Source organism: Erithacus rubecula (assembly GCF_903797595.1).
Source record: "Erithacus rubecula genome assembly, chromosome: 10".
Lineage (NCBI taxonomy): Eukaryota > Metazoa > Chordata > Aves > Passeriformes > Muscicapidae > Erithacus > Erithacus rubecula.
The window spans coordinates 12,219,431-12,235,701 of NC_136662.1; the positions used below are offsets into that span (position 1 = coordinate 12,219,431).

At 40.6% G+C, this 16,271-nt stretch overlaps 1 protein-coding gene across 7 annotated transcripts in view; it reads right to left on the reverse strand.

Annotated features, from left to right (window-relative positions):
- Positions 1-360: 360 nt before the first annotated feature.
- The window catches only part of LRRC8D (leucine rich repeat containing 8 VRAC subunit D), a 51,411-nt gene continuing 35,500 nt past the window's right edge, over positions 361-16,271 (reverse strand). For all 7 annotated transcript variants that reach the window (XM_079314312.1, XM_079314311.1, XM_079314308.1 and 4 more), the window contains one exon: positions 361-6,012. In XM_079314312.1, the coding sequence (XP_079170438.1) occupies positions 3,443-6,010 (2,568 nt within the window). In that variant the 5' untranslated portion in view covers positions 6,011-6,012 and the 3' untranslated portion in view covers positions 361-3,442. The remainder of the gene's footprint in view (positions 6,013-16,271) is intronic.

Sequence of the window (16,271 nt, forward strand, 5' to 3'; positions counted from 1 at the left end):
TCTTTCCCAAAATGAGTTACCATGGCAGAATCAAACAGAATGGGCAATTTCCTACTTCCTCTCATTTGAACTAATGAGGTTTTTCTTCCAGGACCATACATGTGTTCTGCAGAATTGAACTAGCCAAATAAAAACAGTGGTAGGTCATTTTAATAGTGTGCATGGAAAAAAAAAAAAAAAAGTTTCTGAAGTACAGTATTCTAGATAGAAACATACCTACAGGACTTACTGGGAGCAGCAATTCATAGGTCTTCCTTCTTAGAGTAGAGGCACCAGAGAACAAGTTCAGCATGAGGTACTTGAAATCAGACCTTTTACTATGCAAACACACTTTTCACCCATTAAAAAAATAGATTAGAGGAAGATATAAACATCTTATTTATTAAATCAAATAGAAATGCAAAATATATTTCACATGCCTTACATGGAAAAGAGATGAACTTCCAAGACTTTAAAGCAAAACTGTGTCAGTTGACACGCAGGAAACAGGAACATTATAAACAGTCACAAAGAGGAGGAAGGACTGGGGGGAGGTGACATTGGGCTGCTGGGCAGTTCCTCCTCACTCTGAGAAAGATGTCCTAAAAACAAGAATGGAGTTTATGCTAAGCAAGCATTAGAAGCCTGAAATTAATTTTAACATACACTTATTTTGGAGGAAATTGTCTAAAGAAGTACAGTTGGCTACTAACTAGTTAAAACAGTGGTCTAAGTATATAATGGTATGTATACCATACTCATTAAGTGGACATGGGTTTAATTTTTGAATATACCATTGTCATATGAAATAGACATGAGTTTATTTTTTGAACATCAGTAGGGCAACCAGGAGAATCAGAAACACCAAAAACACCTTTTAAAAACTAGATCAATACACAGCCACGTTCTGAGCGACTCTGCTATTAAAAAAGGGAAAGAAGATGAAAAATAGAACTATTTTCTAAATATTTTAATAATTTTGTCATCCTCCAACTCTTCCTCCCTCCTACATACAATTTCTTGGAAACTGAAATGACACTCAACAGCAAATACAAAGCATACACCAATAGTATAGTCCACAGTTTTTCTAAAGAGTCAATAGTCCAGCAATTTTAAAGTGATCTATGTGCAAAAAATTAACAAATGAAAGAGTTTCTTAAAAAAAGAAAAGTCTGCTGCAGCCCTAACTTCTACTTTAAAAAAAGAATCTGAGGATTAGCACTAAGTTTCCCAGTGGAGGACAGATCAGTAATTCCAAGTACTCTGCCTAACCTGTGACTTGGTGTTGCAAAACTGTCAACATCCCAAGTTTACTACCTGCTGGCAAGTGGAAAACAGACTGTATCCCCATGAGAAATAGGAAAACCACTATTCATAAACTGGTCTTCTGAGATACATAAACATATGGTGCAGGTATGTATTCAGAGACTGCTACCTACAGCTGAGAACAGTCCTCCCAGCATGACTAACAGTAAATTATTAACAATAAAATGTGCAAGACCTCTAAGAGCAGTATTTGAAATGTTCCTGCCTGCTCAATGCCTCTAGGCCTAAACTATCTGCTCGTTAATAGTGGTGTAAGTCAGGGCAGCTCTGGTGAAGTTACAGTAGAAATCACTGTGCATGAGGATTTCTGTGTGAGAAGAACAGTCCCTTGAACTACAGACTAGTTCAGTCCTGACCACACTACAATAGGGAATTGTGTTTAAACCATGAGTAATCATGCAATCATCTCCCAGCATAGTACTTCTTTTCTGCACACATGGAATGTAAATGACTGAGATTTACAACTGATGATTTTGCAGATTTAATGGATTATATTTCTCTAATGGTTCTGGCAATGCAAACTCAGTTAAAAAAAAAAAAAAAAAAAATCCCAAGCTCACTGCTGTCTACTTCTTTCTTTATTGGATGACTTATCTGGTACACAGTTAGGATTTCTAACAATAAGTGAGTGTTCAAAGACATCCAATTAGTTGGGCTGGGGTATGGTAAAGTCCAGGTGTGGAAGACACCACAACAGGCGATAAAGCTTAAGCACAGTTGAGTAAAAAAGCAGATCTTATGTCTGTTACTAGTCCAGTAAATGGAGATGATGCCCCACATCCTAAGAAAGGGCTGTGAAACAGAACAATCACCAACTCATAAAATGCCTTGAGTTTTCCAGATAAACTCAGAAGAGCAAAACATGAGCAGTAAAGTCACTTGGTGTTTAATGGCTTTCAAAGTCACCTTCCAAAATGGTTCAAACATCAAAACTATCTCCAACTTGAAAGCCAAGTGGCAATATTCTCCCTTTTGCCACCACTGCTGCATGGGACAGAGGAGCATTATGGAGGCTGAGGGACACCAGCTGCAGGAAGGTGCCCAGCCTTGGCCAGTGTGAAGGACCAGCACACCAGTCCACAGAAAGAATCTCAGCCAAAAACATGAAGCCTCGAGGAGGAGAATGAAGGCAAACACACTTAGGCTGATGCAAAACATTGAAGGACTGCAGAGTGTCCAGAGAAGGGCAGTGGAGCTGGTGAAGGGTCTGGAACACAAGTCCTGTTAGGACTGGTTGAGGGAGCTGGGGGTGTTGAGCCTGGAGAAAATGAGGCTCAGGAGGGACCCTTATCACTCCCTACAACTACCTGAAAGGATGGTGTAGTGACGTGGGGGTCAGTCTTTTCTCCCAGGTAACAAGCAATAGCACAAAAAGACAAAAGTTGTGCTAGGAAAGGTTTAGATTATTAGGAAAATTTTTTTCACTGAAAGAGTGGTCAAACATTGGAATAGGCTGCCTAGGAAATGGTGGAATCACCACCCTCAGAAGCTCTCAACAAAAGCACAGACATGGTGACTAGGGACATGGTGGACCTGGCAGTGTCAGGTTAATGGTTGGACTTGATGATCTTACAGGTCTTTGCCAACCTAAATGATCCTATGAAACCACATACCTTAATGCAGGAAAATGGTGGTTGTGGTGCAGTTCAAATCACAGCCAAACTGGTTTAATTTGCCAAGGACAGCTGAACACTAACAACACAACTCAATGTGTATTTCAAGTGCTGTTAGGCCCATACCACATACAACATTTAGCCTTGGTTTGTCTCCCCATAATGCACTAAAGTAAAACCAGACCTTAAGGAATAACTTGCATAGTAAGAAAAGGTCATCAATTTAATCATTTACTTTAAGCAGGCAAGCAAATTTGTAAACATTCAAAAGCGGCAGCATCCAAGTTACAAACAATTTAAGGAAAAAAGAATTGAGATTATTAAGGTTCTTTATCCTCTCAAAAATTTTGGAAATGAACTTTTAAAACACTGCAAACATTGAACACTCAGTTGCACTTTTTCTAATCCTGCTAGTAATTCTGCCTTCCAAGGAATTCTGCTTTCTAAAACGCATGATCTCACCATTGCCATACTTTTCAGCAATTGCTGTTTGGAAGTCAGCTACCAGAGCATTCCACCTCAGTCTAAATCCCATTAGCAAAGGGAATGCCTGTGTCTTGATTCAACACCTCTTTAACTTCTGAGGGTAAAGTGTCAAAGAGGTGATCTTCCACTACGAGCCCGCTTTTCCTGAGAAGCTGACACTGCCCCAGCGTGGCTGGCAGACGGTCCAAGCAGTTTCCCTTCAGTTCCAGGTAAGTCAGCTGCAACAGCTGACTTACTTTATCTGGGATTGAGGTAATACAGTTTTGTCCCAGACTCAAAGTCCTCAATTTAACACATTTAAACAATTGTTTTGGCAAAACGTCGACTTTGTTTCCCGTGATGTGAAAATGCTGAAGATTTTGAAGCAAACCTATTTCTACTGGAATCACCGCAATGGAGTTGTAGCTTACATCCAAACACCTAAGCTTCTGTAAACTGAACACTGCAGCAGGTAAGGTTTCAAGCTTGTTATTGGAGAGATAAAGAGATTCCAAATTCTTTACGTGGGTAATGGATGAAGGAATGCTGACTATTTTATTGTGCCACAGCTTTAAACAAGTCAATCTTTTTAAATGCTGGAAACTGATGATTTCTTCGATTGTGCGTATGCTATTTGACTTTAAATCCAGTTCCTGTAAGTTAGAGAGACTGAAGATGGCATGAGGAATTCTCTCCAGTTCACAGTTCTGCAGTTCCAGCTCTGCAACATTTGTCATTTTCTTAAGGCTATTGAGTACCACAAGCTTAGTGCCATCATTATGAATGACTAGTTTTGTCAGATGTGGTGCTACATCTGTGATATTGGGGGGAATTTTGGTCAAATTGCTCTTCACGTGGAGAATTTTAAGGTGTCTCAGCTCTCTAAGAGATTCGAGCCCTATCATTTTATTATTTTCAGAGTTCAAGTTGCCTATCAAATACAATTCACGGAGGGTTTTGAGCAAATACACCCAGGCAGGGATTTCTGCAACATCTGTGAATTTCACATGAAGGCATCTCAAGTGGTCCCGGAGGAAGCTGAAGGCAGTCTGCTCAACCTTCGCAGGGCAGTGGTACAGATGAAGCTCCTGAAGATTCGTCATCTGGGAAATTTTGGCTGTAATTTTGGCTTCAGGAATCAGCTCCAGTTTCAACACATCCAGATCAGTCAGATCAAACACTGCATCGGGGACTCCTGACAGCATGAAGAGATGCAGCTCCTGCTTGTCCTGGGCGTTGCGGGAGACGTGCTGCCGAAGCTTCTCGTAAGTCCACTCGTGGTTCAGGCTGATCCCGCGCAGTTTGTTCTCGCTCACCTCTGACAAAAACACACCAAATCGCTTGGAATACAGCTGGTCATACTGATCCACCATGTGCAGGAGAAAGGCAAAATCGTTTTTGACGTCGGGGATGTCGCTGAAGCTGCTCTCTTCTCTGACCTTTTCAAAGGAGTATTCTTTTAAAGGTATTCGGAACAGCCAGAAAAGCGTGTAGAGGCAGATGAAACCATAGACACAGATAAGGGAAATATAGCTGATAAGCAGCTTCTTCAGCATGTAAGCCATATTGTGTGTACATTCAAACTGTGTGTAGCCAATCAGGTGCTCCACTTTCGGGTTGCAGATGTGTTCAAAACTGATGGTGTTGACAAAGTTTGCAGTATAGCAGAGAATAAATATGAACTTGACAGTCTTGATGACAGTCTGGCCAACATAGAGCTTATAAATCAGATCACTGTCCTCCACGTGAGCCCGGAACTTACGGACCTTCTCAAAGAGCGCCTTGGCCTGTTCTCCATCTTTCTTATCTAAAATTGTGACACTGGGAATCTCGATCATCGGCTTGTCGGCTGAAAACTTGAAGCCAGATTTGGTTATCATGGGAGTGCTAGCACTTGGGCTTCCTTCATCACTGCTAGTGGAAACATACTTGGGAAGGGACTGGGCACCAGTTAACCTCTGTTTGTTCTCCTCAGAGTCCTCACATGCCGTTTCAGACAATGCTTTTGTAGTCCAAGGAGACTCAAAGCACTTCCCCAATATAGATACAAAATGCTCAATTTTTGAGCAAGTCTTGGGATACTTGAACCAAAAATTACTGCTGACTATTAAAATGATAGTATGGATGAGAACAAGATAGGGAAAATACTTTGAGTACCAAGGAAGAGCCAAATGATAGCACATCTGGTTAATAAATACGTACTGCTGAAAATCCAAATTGGTTTTACGGCCTGAGGAATCTTTTTGTTCCTTCTTCAGCTCCTGGCCTGATTCAGTGGGTTGATACTGAGAGGAGGTAGCTCTGCTCAGAAGAATGTCAGGTGCTACAGTGGTGGGACTTTCGAAGGAAACAGTTCTCATTGATGCTTCTTCTTGAACAGTGGTTGTTTCAACAGTGGTAAAGTCAGCCTTCCCTGCTGTATCAGGCTGCACTTTTGGACTTACAGTAGACTGCAAAACTGGCAAGCAGACCACCTGGTCTTTTGTCAGCTGCATGGTTCCAGCAAAAATGGCAACCATTAACATAACGACAGCGAGATAATCCATAAATACATCCCACCATGGTTTCAAGATACGGTAAGTTGGCTGGATGTCACTGAGCGATGCAACTTCTGCAAGGGTAAACATTCCTACAAGAGAACAAAGACAAAATCAGAATTGTTGACTGGGACATTAATTTTACCATTTAAAAACAATCCCAGCATGACACACATCCCTCAGAAGGTTTCATTTTTTCTTACAGCTTTTTGCTTGTCACATGCTAGCCACCATTCCGCTTAGCAGTTTTTCCAAAGGATATGACCAAACAATGAGGTATTTCAGCAAAACAGAAGACTTCCCACTTCAGGCTAGATCATGTTTGTGTATCTTTGCCACTTCACAGCACCAAAGCTTGCTCTGTGCAAGTGAAATGTCTGAAAGGTATAATACTGTACCTGATATAGATTTAAAAAAGGAAGAGCAACAGTAGACTACACAGCACAAAATCCAGTTCTGTAAAAATGATTGCTTCAGTCTGAGCACATAAAATCCAATACTAACAGTACATTGCATTTAAGCAAGCATTTAAAATAGCATTTTTCTAAATGCTTTGCACTCTGCTCATGACTTGGACAGCACACTTTGGGTCCTGTTGTCAACAAGGTTTCTCTTTTTTTTTTTTTCATCTAGCACAAGACAGTATCTTCCACTCCTTCCTCCTAAGCATCCACAGGTGACTTACCAGATTGACTGGTTCCTTTTCATTTTAAGTATCACTGCACAAGTGAAAGCCTTGCAGCTACTATGTGAACATTTGGCACAATCTCTTCTAACATACTTGGATGGTTTAAAGTAAAAAAGTTGGATGGGGCCCTGAGCAACCGGATCTAGTGAGTGGCATCCCTGCCCATGGCAGGGGTGTTGGAACTAGATACTATTTTTAGGAACCTTCCAACCCAAACCATTTATTCTATGATTGGACCAAATATTAGTTCATATTGCAGTCCAACTGTAATACAAATATTACAGTCCAACTGTATACATTTTTCTCCCCAATTGATCTAACCCAGGTAACCAAGAACAAACCCCACAATTCTTTCTTAATATAAAGGGGAAAACATTTTTTCAGACTATCATCACATCCTAGTGATCATAGGAAGCCAGTTAGTACAAGTAGGACAGGAGCTGACTGGAAGGCTTTGACTTTGTCTTAAATATATGTGTGTGAGACAAAGCAGCAAACTGACCACATGAGAATCCAAATCTCTCTGCAACTTTAAATAATTTTGCTTTGCTTTTTGTTTTGACAAATATGGAGGAATCAACTTATCAGCTTTAAAAAACTAAGCTTCCTGTGCAAGCAGGATGTGGTAAAATCATCATTTTGACTGCTGAATGTGTGACCCAAATTTGCCATTTCTGAAGAAAAATAGCTTGCTTGTGTGCACACATGCAGCTGGGAAGGAGACAGCATGTACACTATCCCACAGAGTCTGTCTCCCTTCGCTTGGGTGAAGAACAGCTTAGCAGAGCCCAAGGAGATCAAAGCAGGGAGCAACAAGATGCATTAATTTATTATTTTAAACTTGTAACATAACAGTTCATACAGATCTGCACCTTACACACCCTAAAAAACATCACAGGCAACATATATACAGTGTGATAATGAAATTATTTCTAGTTAAAGACATTTCTACACACAGAATTCAAATGCCAGCAATTGCCTGTATGATCAGAGCCATGCACTAGCACCCCTCCTTCCCCACACCAGTGCAAGCAGCTCCCACTTCTCAGTCTGTGGGAAAGGCCAGAACATGTCTGCACCACTAGAGAGCTCAGGAGCCAAGTGTCTCCTCCTGCACAGGGAGCCAGCCAGCCCCTGCCTCCCACACTGCTCCCAGAAGCTTTTACACACCAAGCCTGGGATCTGGTGGAGCAGCCAGAGAGGGAAGGACTTATCGCACTGCAGCACTCATCTCCGAGCTCTTGGCACAGCTGCCAAAATTTAAGTTAGGGCTGAGTTTCTCAGGGAGTCAGCAGAAGGAGCTTCCAGTTCTCACCTTCTTTATTTTCCAGTGGGCATATGAATGTCAAATACTCCTCCCCATCACAAGTTTTTGAGGTCTTACAGTCCCAGCTCCACAAGGACCTCCCTGCTGAGAGGTTCTGAGGCAGCCCCTCACCTCTGCAGGGTGCAGCTGCAGCTCCAAGGGCTGAGGGACAGTAACACACCCCAGCTAACACAGCCTGGCAGTGCTTGGGTGAAACTGAGCTACAAACTCCCATCTTAATGTCCCCAGGGCTTTGCCTAAACCCAGTCACAGCATGACTGCTTGCCCCAGATGGATATGAAGGGACCCTCCTAACTCCTAGGGCCTGACTGCCTGGCACCTGCCCAGAACAGGAGAACCACAAACCAACAGAGAGGGGATTTTTTCCCCTGACTGGATTTTTTTCTTTCCAGGAAGCTCTCTGGAAGGCATTCTGTCGATCTCCAAGCTGTTTGCACTGTGGTCTCACCTCCCTTGGCTGCCACATGAACTCCTCTCCCAGCAGGAGAGCACAAAGCCAGAGGCAGAGCAAGGACAAGGCCAGCCCAGCTCACACAGCCATGGCTGTGCAGGGAGAGCAGGGCAGAGGCTGCAGAGGAGGAACAGGATCACTGCTGGAACAAACACAGCTCCTGCCACTGCTCCTTCCTCTGGGGCCAGCCTTGCCCCCAGCTCTGCACTGCCCAATTAATGGGAAGTCACCTCACTGCAGGATGGGCTTGGCATCCAGAATGCCTTCCACACATGGGTAATAAAACACAGAAACCCAGGCACTGCAGACCTGACTGCTCTGAACAACTGAAATAATGGAGAAGAAATGACAGAGCAATAAAAGAACAGCAATAAAAGCAAAAGTTAAAAATTGCCTCTACCAGACCTCTGTCTTGCACACACAAAATCCTTCCCAAAAAGGTTAGGGGACACAACAGAGCCTGAGTAATCCTCTTTGAGACTGCAGGCAGCATGGTGTAACAGGAGCTTTACACCAGGAAGTACCACATTCAATGCTCTGAACACATCTTTTCTTTCAGGTTAATGATACTCAGAGAAGAGCTCCTGTTTTGGCAGAGATTAGCAGTTATAAAACACAAAAATCCTCTGTGGGACTAACACTGTCTCATAAAAGACAGACCTTTTTCTAGCTAGCAAAAATATATTCCAAGACTTGAAAAAGGATTTGCCTCCTTTCACGTCCAAAATATTCTGAATCTTAAAAACCAAAACAAAAAACTATAAACCTACACACAGTATAAAACACATTCTGACAGGCTACAAATAAATTAGGTATTTTCTCTTTTAAATCATAACATGTATTGCTGTTTGATTTTACTAAAGTAATAATCATAGAAGTTAACTCCTATTTCTGTGCACACTTAGAAATCAAGCAATTAAGAGGCACTCAGAACAACCAGTCTGTACAGTATTGTAATGGGTTTGAATTTTCTTTATTCCAGCTGAATTTAAACTATTCAAAGCTTTTAAAACCTACTGTCTGGAATAGTCCTTAGAGTAGGTGGATAGTATTTTCACTGCTAATTTTCAACTCCTTTTAAGAGTGACAAATTGAGTTACATTGTAAGTTACAATGGAAACACAGAAGCAAGGGAAGAAAGAAAAAAGAAAGATGCAAATGTCAGTCAGTGTCTGGCAGGCAGAGCCTGCAACACCTTGCCATAGGTGGTGTCCCCTCAAAACCAGTCATGGCATCTCTACCCCAATGCAGAAAACATCTGAGAGCAGGTAGTAGTTTTAAGAAGCATAGATTTTAATTCAAGCCTATCAGTATGATCCTTAGGGGTGCACAGCTACATTTAGGCTTTAATTTTAACAAATAACCTTTTTCCTTCCAAACCCTGTCTCCAGTTCTGTAAATGAATGACATCCCAGGATAGCATCAACTTCTTTCATCTCCATCTATCACTTCCAGCTACCTACTGGGTGTATTCTTTCTCCTGAAGCAAATAAAAATTATTTAGCCTAAATAAATGCAACTGTTCAGCACAGCTGTTTCTTGCTACCTTATAAGATTTTAGGTGGAAAAATCTGAGGTTCTGAAAGTAGTGCAGTAGTGCAATTTGGAGCTCTAGAATTAAACCTACTTTGTTTATTTTGCAGTTATACAAAATACAGTGAAACTGGAATATAGAGAGAAAAAAACAACAATGACAATACAATTGTCATAGGCCCACATTAAATCAGCAAGGGTAGCAACTAATTTAATAAATCATTCTTCTTAATTATAATAATTTCATTAGTCTTAAAAGCTGTAATAAAAAGAGGTCAGAATGTGATTAGCCAGGTGAATTTCTGACAAATTTCAGACTATAAATGCTGAAATACAAAATGGACATATTTGGGATATTTCCTAAGAAACTGTTCTAGCTTAAATACAGAAGTTAGCAGAAAAGGAAGCAGCAGATTGGTATGTCACTAATGTTTATTTACATCCTACTTCTTCCTGTACTTACAGATAAAAACTGCCTGTCCTGTAACTCACTGGCCCTCCTGTCTTAAAAGCATATTTAAAGTTAAAGCAAATTCAAAGTCAGAACAAACAAATAAAACAAGAATTGTAGCACATGATACACTCATTTACTCTCAGGTTCCCAAGACTCCAAACAAGTCCACTTTGTTTCAGGAAACAAAAAGATTCTTGAATTCGCCTTGTTACTGCATCTGGTAAAGAATTTCCTAAAAAAACTCAACATTTCTAGCTGAAGAGAAAAAGTGCTACCATGAACAAAACTGTTTTCTCCCTTCCCACAGGAAATGAAGGGGAAGAAAAGTTTTCCCATAACTAAAAAGCTTTGCTAGCTTGTTTTGATCAAGTGACCATAAGTTTAAAGTTATTTCTACTGTATATTTTGTTGTCTCTTTCCACCAACCATTTCTACTTCTGCAGTATCCTAATAAAGCAGACTATGAGACCTTAATGTGATAAGAATGGATTATGAGATTCTTGTTAGCCAGGATGTTAGTCAGGACCCTGTCAATATCAAGTGCTCCCTGCACAATCTGCAAAGGTTCAAAAGATGGCATTATCCTTTCCCCCCCATCCCCTCTTTTTCTTCTCCACAGAACCAAGTATAAGAACCCTTGTGAAATAATGCACAAAGACATCCAGGAAAGTCTATGAATCAGGTTAGGCATTCTGAGCATACAGACACATCCACAGCTGCACTGATTATTCAGTTTCTGAGACAGGAAGTTTAAAACAAACTGAAGGTTTAACCATCAGCAGACTTTGTAACTGAGTAATAGAGGGAAATTGCCCTGCTAAACTAGGTGGGAATATTACAACTATCCCTAGCCTGCAGCTCTTAAGTACATTGGCTAAGAGGACTCAGCTCTCAGCTGCTTTACTTCACAAGGGATTATTGTACTTTATGTGAGCCCACTCAAGCTAAAAAACCAGCTGTAGGTACAACAGTGACTACAGCTCCTCCTCTCAGCCACCCTGCAAATGAACCCCCAAAGTTCAGCTTGTGCTATGAGTGCCTCTACTGCCTGGAAAATCCAGCAAACATTTCACAGGAAGATACAGCATGGGTGTTTTTATAGTATTTCTCTGCTATAGGAAATGTTTTGGTGGTAATTGAGTGATGGAAGGCATTGCAGAACTTGTATATATACTCATTATTTGAGAAACCAAAAAGCAACCAAACAAACCCCTCCACATCTAACCCATCTCCCCAGTTCCCACTGCCCAAAGTGCACAGCTATAATTTTGGACTTTCCCTTAAAGTGGATAAATAATATTTCTCTATATATATATTTATATACATAATACATATCATCTCTGATATAGTCTGCAAATACATTCTCCAGTTAAGGAAGCACCAGCTTTATGAACAACATGAACCTGACAGTGACTTGCAAAACAAAAAATTATCAAAATCTTACTTCTCTTAGACTACATAAAGAAATATTAGGCTTCAGTAAGTTGGAGACAAAAATAAGATTCTTTACATAATCAGTATCAAATTAGCACCATTTACAAAAATGAAATCTATAAAAACCACTTTTTTCTTTTTTTTATATCTTCAAAAATGCTGCCCTTCAAAGCTGGGCTTTTTCAGGTTGTGTAACACTCTAACCTACTTTAGATGCTGCTATTTAAGTGTTTACACTGAATCTTCCTTGTTTACCAGTTCTTTGAAGGTCTAGTGCCATACACCACTCCTACACAAATGGTTTTGTAATCAATGTGATATTTAAAAAGCAGTATTAGCAGCCATTGTTTCCCTAACAATAAACTGTTAAATCTTACCTCATTCTTGCCTTACTGTAAATGACCAGAGAGGTCTGTTTAAAGATGACTTTCAAAACAGGAGCCCATTCTTATATTTCTGAACAGTTACCCAAAGCATCCAAAGATTACCAACACAATTAAAGCTCCCCAAAGCCCACCAAAATTAATACAATTAACTCTGAATTGCTGCATGCAAATTCTGTGTCTGCAGAGCACAGAAAATTAACAACTTCCCACTCTACCTAGTGCAGTACTCCTGAGCATGCTCTTATTAAAGAGCTGCTTTGACCAGAAGTACAAGCTTCAGGTTTTATTGCCATTTACCCCCAAGCTCAGAATGCAGAGCAGGTGCCCAGTATACTTCAGACAGCTCAAGGAGACCCTAAGCTGGATGTTCAGCAATACTGCTCCATCCTTACTTCTCTCAGTTTAGCAGGGTCAGAGGCCACAAAGGGCAGGAGAGAAGAGATGGAAGAAGCAAACAAGACTGGAGAGACTGGTCCTTGAGCATCCCTCTCCAAGGGTCTCTGTATCTGGTGAAGAGCTCAGGATAAGGTGTGTTCCAGTTGATGTCAGTTAACCACATGTGATTTTACAGCTGCAAAACAAACCACCCAGCAAGGCAACATGCTAGAAGACAAAAGAGGTGGTTAATGAGACACCAGCAGGGTAAATACTCAACTTAAGATGCTTTTCATACCTGTAAGCAACATTCCATGAAAGCACAGGCATTTCATGGGCACAGAAATCCTACAGCAGAGTGGCAAGGACCTGGCACACCAAGGCAAAGATCACACCTTGGATGTACCCTGGACATGCACTCCCACAACCCCTCTTATTCATGCAATGCCAGTTCATCCTCCTTTTAGCTCAGGCAGCAGATCCCAGTGATCAAAGTCACATCCCTAAGGCTGAGTACCAAATTTCCAACAGCATTTCCTGCTTCACCTAGCCAGAGAGAAAAAGCAGTGAGCAGACACTTTGTATCCTGTTTCAGAGAATTCCCAAAACAGCCAGGCCAGTGATCTTGGAAAGACAGCCCAACTTGTGTGTGCAGGACTCCCAGTCTAACAGCAAGCACTCTGGCTCAAGTGCAGACACAGCTGAAATAGATTTAACCTGCACTGGCATGGATGTAAAATGCAATTAGAAGTTACACCATACAATAAACTAACAGCTGCTTGTGCTCGAGTATAAATATTTAATCCTTTTGCTATTTCTAAATCTGCTGTTCCCTATCCTTTAGGCCGTGAGGTTTCTGCAGTTTTCATGACCACTATCAGAAGCAGAGGGACACACAGTAAACATCTGTCACTTCTCCTAACCAGAGCACTTTGGGAATTTATCAAGTTGCAAAAGCAAGCTGCACCAAAATAAAAGCACATCTGGTAACTCTTGTCCCTAGAGGCTGCTTTTTATCACTAAAAACAACCCAGCAATACAATTAAAAATAAATTTAAAATAAATTAAAAGGATTGGAAGAGGAAAAAAAAGTAAAAAAAATATAACAAACTTTTATTTCCTTTTTAACTTAGAAACCTGAAAAATAGAATAGTTACAAATGGATTATATCCTAGTTACTTATGTAAAAGCAAATTTGAATACGTCCACATGGCTACAAATCTTGTTACATGAAATTGCTTTATCTCAGATAGAGACAGCACTCAGCAATTCATGCAATTCCTCTGAAAAATGCTCCTCCCTGATGCACAGCCACACACACTGCCAAGCCCCTCTGTCTCCTTTTTCTGAATTCACTTGGAACTGAGGCAACTGCAAAGTGGTAAGAAATTGAACCTGGCATACATGGAGCTGACAGTTTGGTGATTTTAAGCCACAGAATGTAAAGATAAAAATCTTATTACAGAATATAATAGTAACTACATGTATCTAAATGTACCTAAAGAATAAGGAGGACTGCCTACCAAGGAGAAAGAAATGTGTTGCTGAAGCTCACTTGGCTGAGAATTTTAACAGCCTCTCTTCAGGGCTATTAAACCTTAACTCATGGTACTAAAGTCTTGTTTTACCTAATTTCTAAACTGCATTCCCATCCATATGGAAGCAGGTTTATTGAGCAACTGAAGTAAATGATTTTTAATTAATACTTTCTCCTTCCTTTTATTTTTAATGGACATGTCAGCAACCTTGAACTGGAACATTTACAGCATCCTCATGGAGATCTAGAGCCAAGAACAGACAAAAAGTTCCTTTAACTAAAAAACAGGCTCCATTGTTCCCTATCTAAGCTGGTTCATCTGTTCAGCCTGCAAACATAGTCACTCTCACTGGGTTACATGTTGAACAGAAGTTTCATAAAGATTTGCACACATACAAGCTACTGTATTTTCAAACATCTACAGTGGCACTTTCATTATACCCATTAGCTAAAAGCAGTGGGTAAAAGGTCACACTTAAAAAAAAACACCATCAAAAATACTTAAAATAACAAAAGCAAATTACACATATGCACATACACAAAAAAGTGCCCAGCACACAAGAAGCTACATGTAAACATGAGCCTCCTACTCACACATCAGAGTTTCTCTGTTTCTGCCAAGATCTCTTCTGTAGCAAGAGCAGGAGGAAGATGAATTAAATACAGTTGAGAATCAGAATATGAAAAAACACACTCCAAGTCCACCTTTCCTTTTATCCACTCTGCTGCTTTGATAAAAAAATTAAAATGCTAGTTTACAGCTCAAAAACTAGGCTGCACCCTCAATTTTCAAACACTGTCTCTCCACTCTTCATGGGACAACAGTCTAACTTTGTTCCTACTTAAATGTCACATAGCTTTTTATCCCCAGGGAGAAGGGGATACTTCCTTGCCCAAGCCCAGGTCCAGCTGTCCAGCCCAGTCACAGGAACCACTGGGGGTAGAGGCCAAGCAGCCCCTGGCAGCCCCAGCAGCCTGTGGATGCCCCCAGCCAGGGCAGGCAGCACTCAGCTGACAGCCTGCTGCCAGCTCTACCTGCTCCTTATCTAGCACAGAGATCTTCTACACCTCAGACATCCTGCCAGATGGGTAACAACTATGACTTCTCACATAAAACCCTGATCAGCAGATGAAGGATGAGTTATTAATGTTACCACATTCCTGCCAAGCTTCCAATAGCTGAACCTCCAGTGGTTTCATGCCAGGAAAAATGCCTGCAGCTGAAGCATTTATCCTCAAAGGGATTTATTTAAGTTTACTATAATTCTTTTTCCTCTTCTAAACTTCAGCTGCTTTCTGTAAGAGATAAGCTATTTGCTTAGTCCATCTAGTCCCATAATTGTTTGGTTCAGGGTGTGTACTTCAGTACTTTAATATCAAAAGAAATTGTGCTGCAACACATTTTTGGGGGCTCTTTTGAAATTTTGTTGATGAATTCAGATCACCTCCTTCCTTTCTTTTTATGCTTTATTTTCTTAAAACCCCTTTCAAAACATTGCCTTAAGAACAGAAAGAATGTTCCAAGACTTGCTGTCCTCCTGGAGATTGCAGCATTCCTGCTCTAACAAGCAAGCTTTCAGTTCTGCAAAAAGTTTCAGTAAGTTCCATTTTATTGCTTGATGCCATTCACCAGGACTAACAGATGTATTGAACCTCTAATTTCAATATTTACTATTGCTAAATTTATATTTTGATTTGACTCAAATGCTCCAGCTGGAATTGTAACCTCTTCACTCAGGGCCCTCCAGCAGGGAGTGGGTAGACAACCCTTGCCCCTGAAGGCTCACAATCTAAAAGTGATTATTTGTTAGGCAATAATAAGCATGTTTGTGGCTGTAACATTCAAAGAAAAAAAAAAATCAAACTCCCTCAGGCTTCCAGAAAAAGATAAAAAAATGTGGGATAACAGCCTGATTAAAGTATAATCAAATTTAACGTTTTAATGCACTGCAATCTTTGAGAAGGCTTAACATTATGTCCAGATAAATCCATTTACAATTACAGCATTACTATATACTTAGCCATACTCCTTCCCACTGCTTTCAGGACAATGCTATCTCAAAAATAAGGCACTGAACATAACAGGTCTTGAATCTTACCTCTCCAGTGAAATGGACAATGAAGCTTTCCTTCCCAGTCAAATTTGTTTTAAAATAGATAATGAAG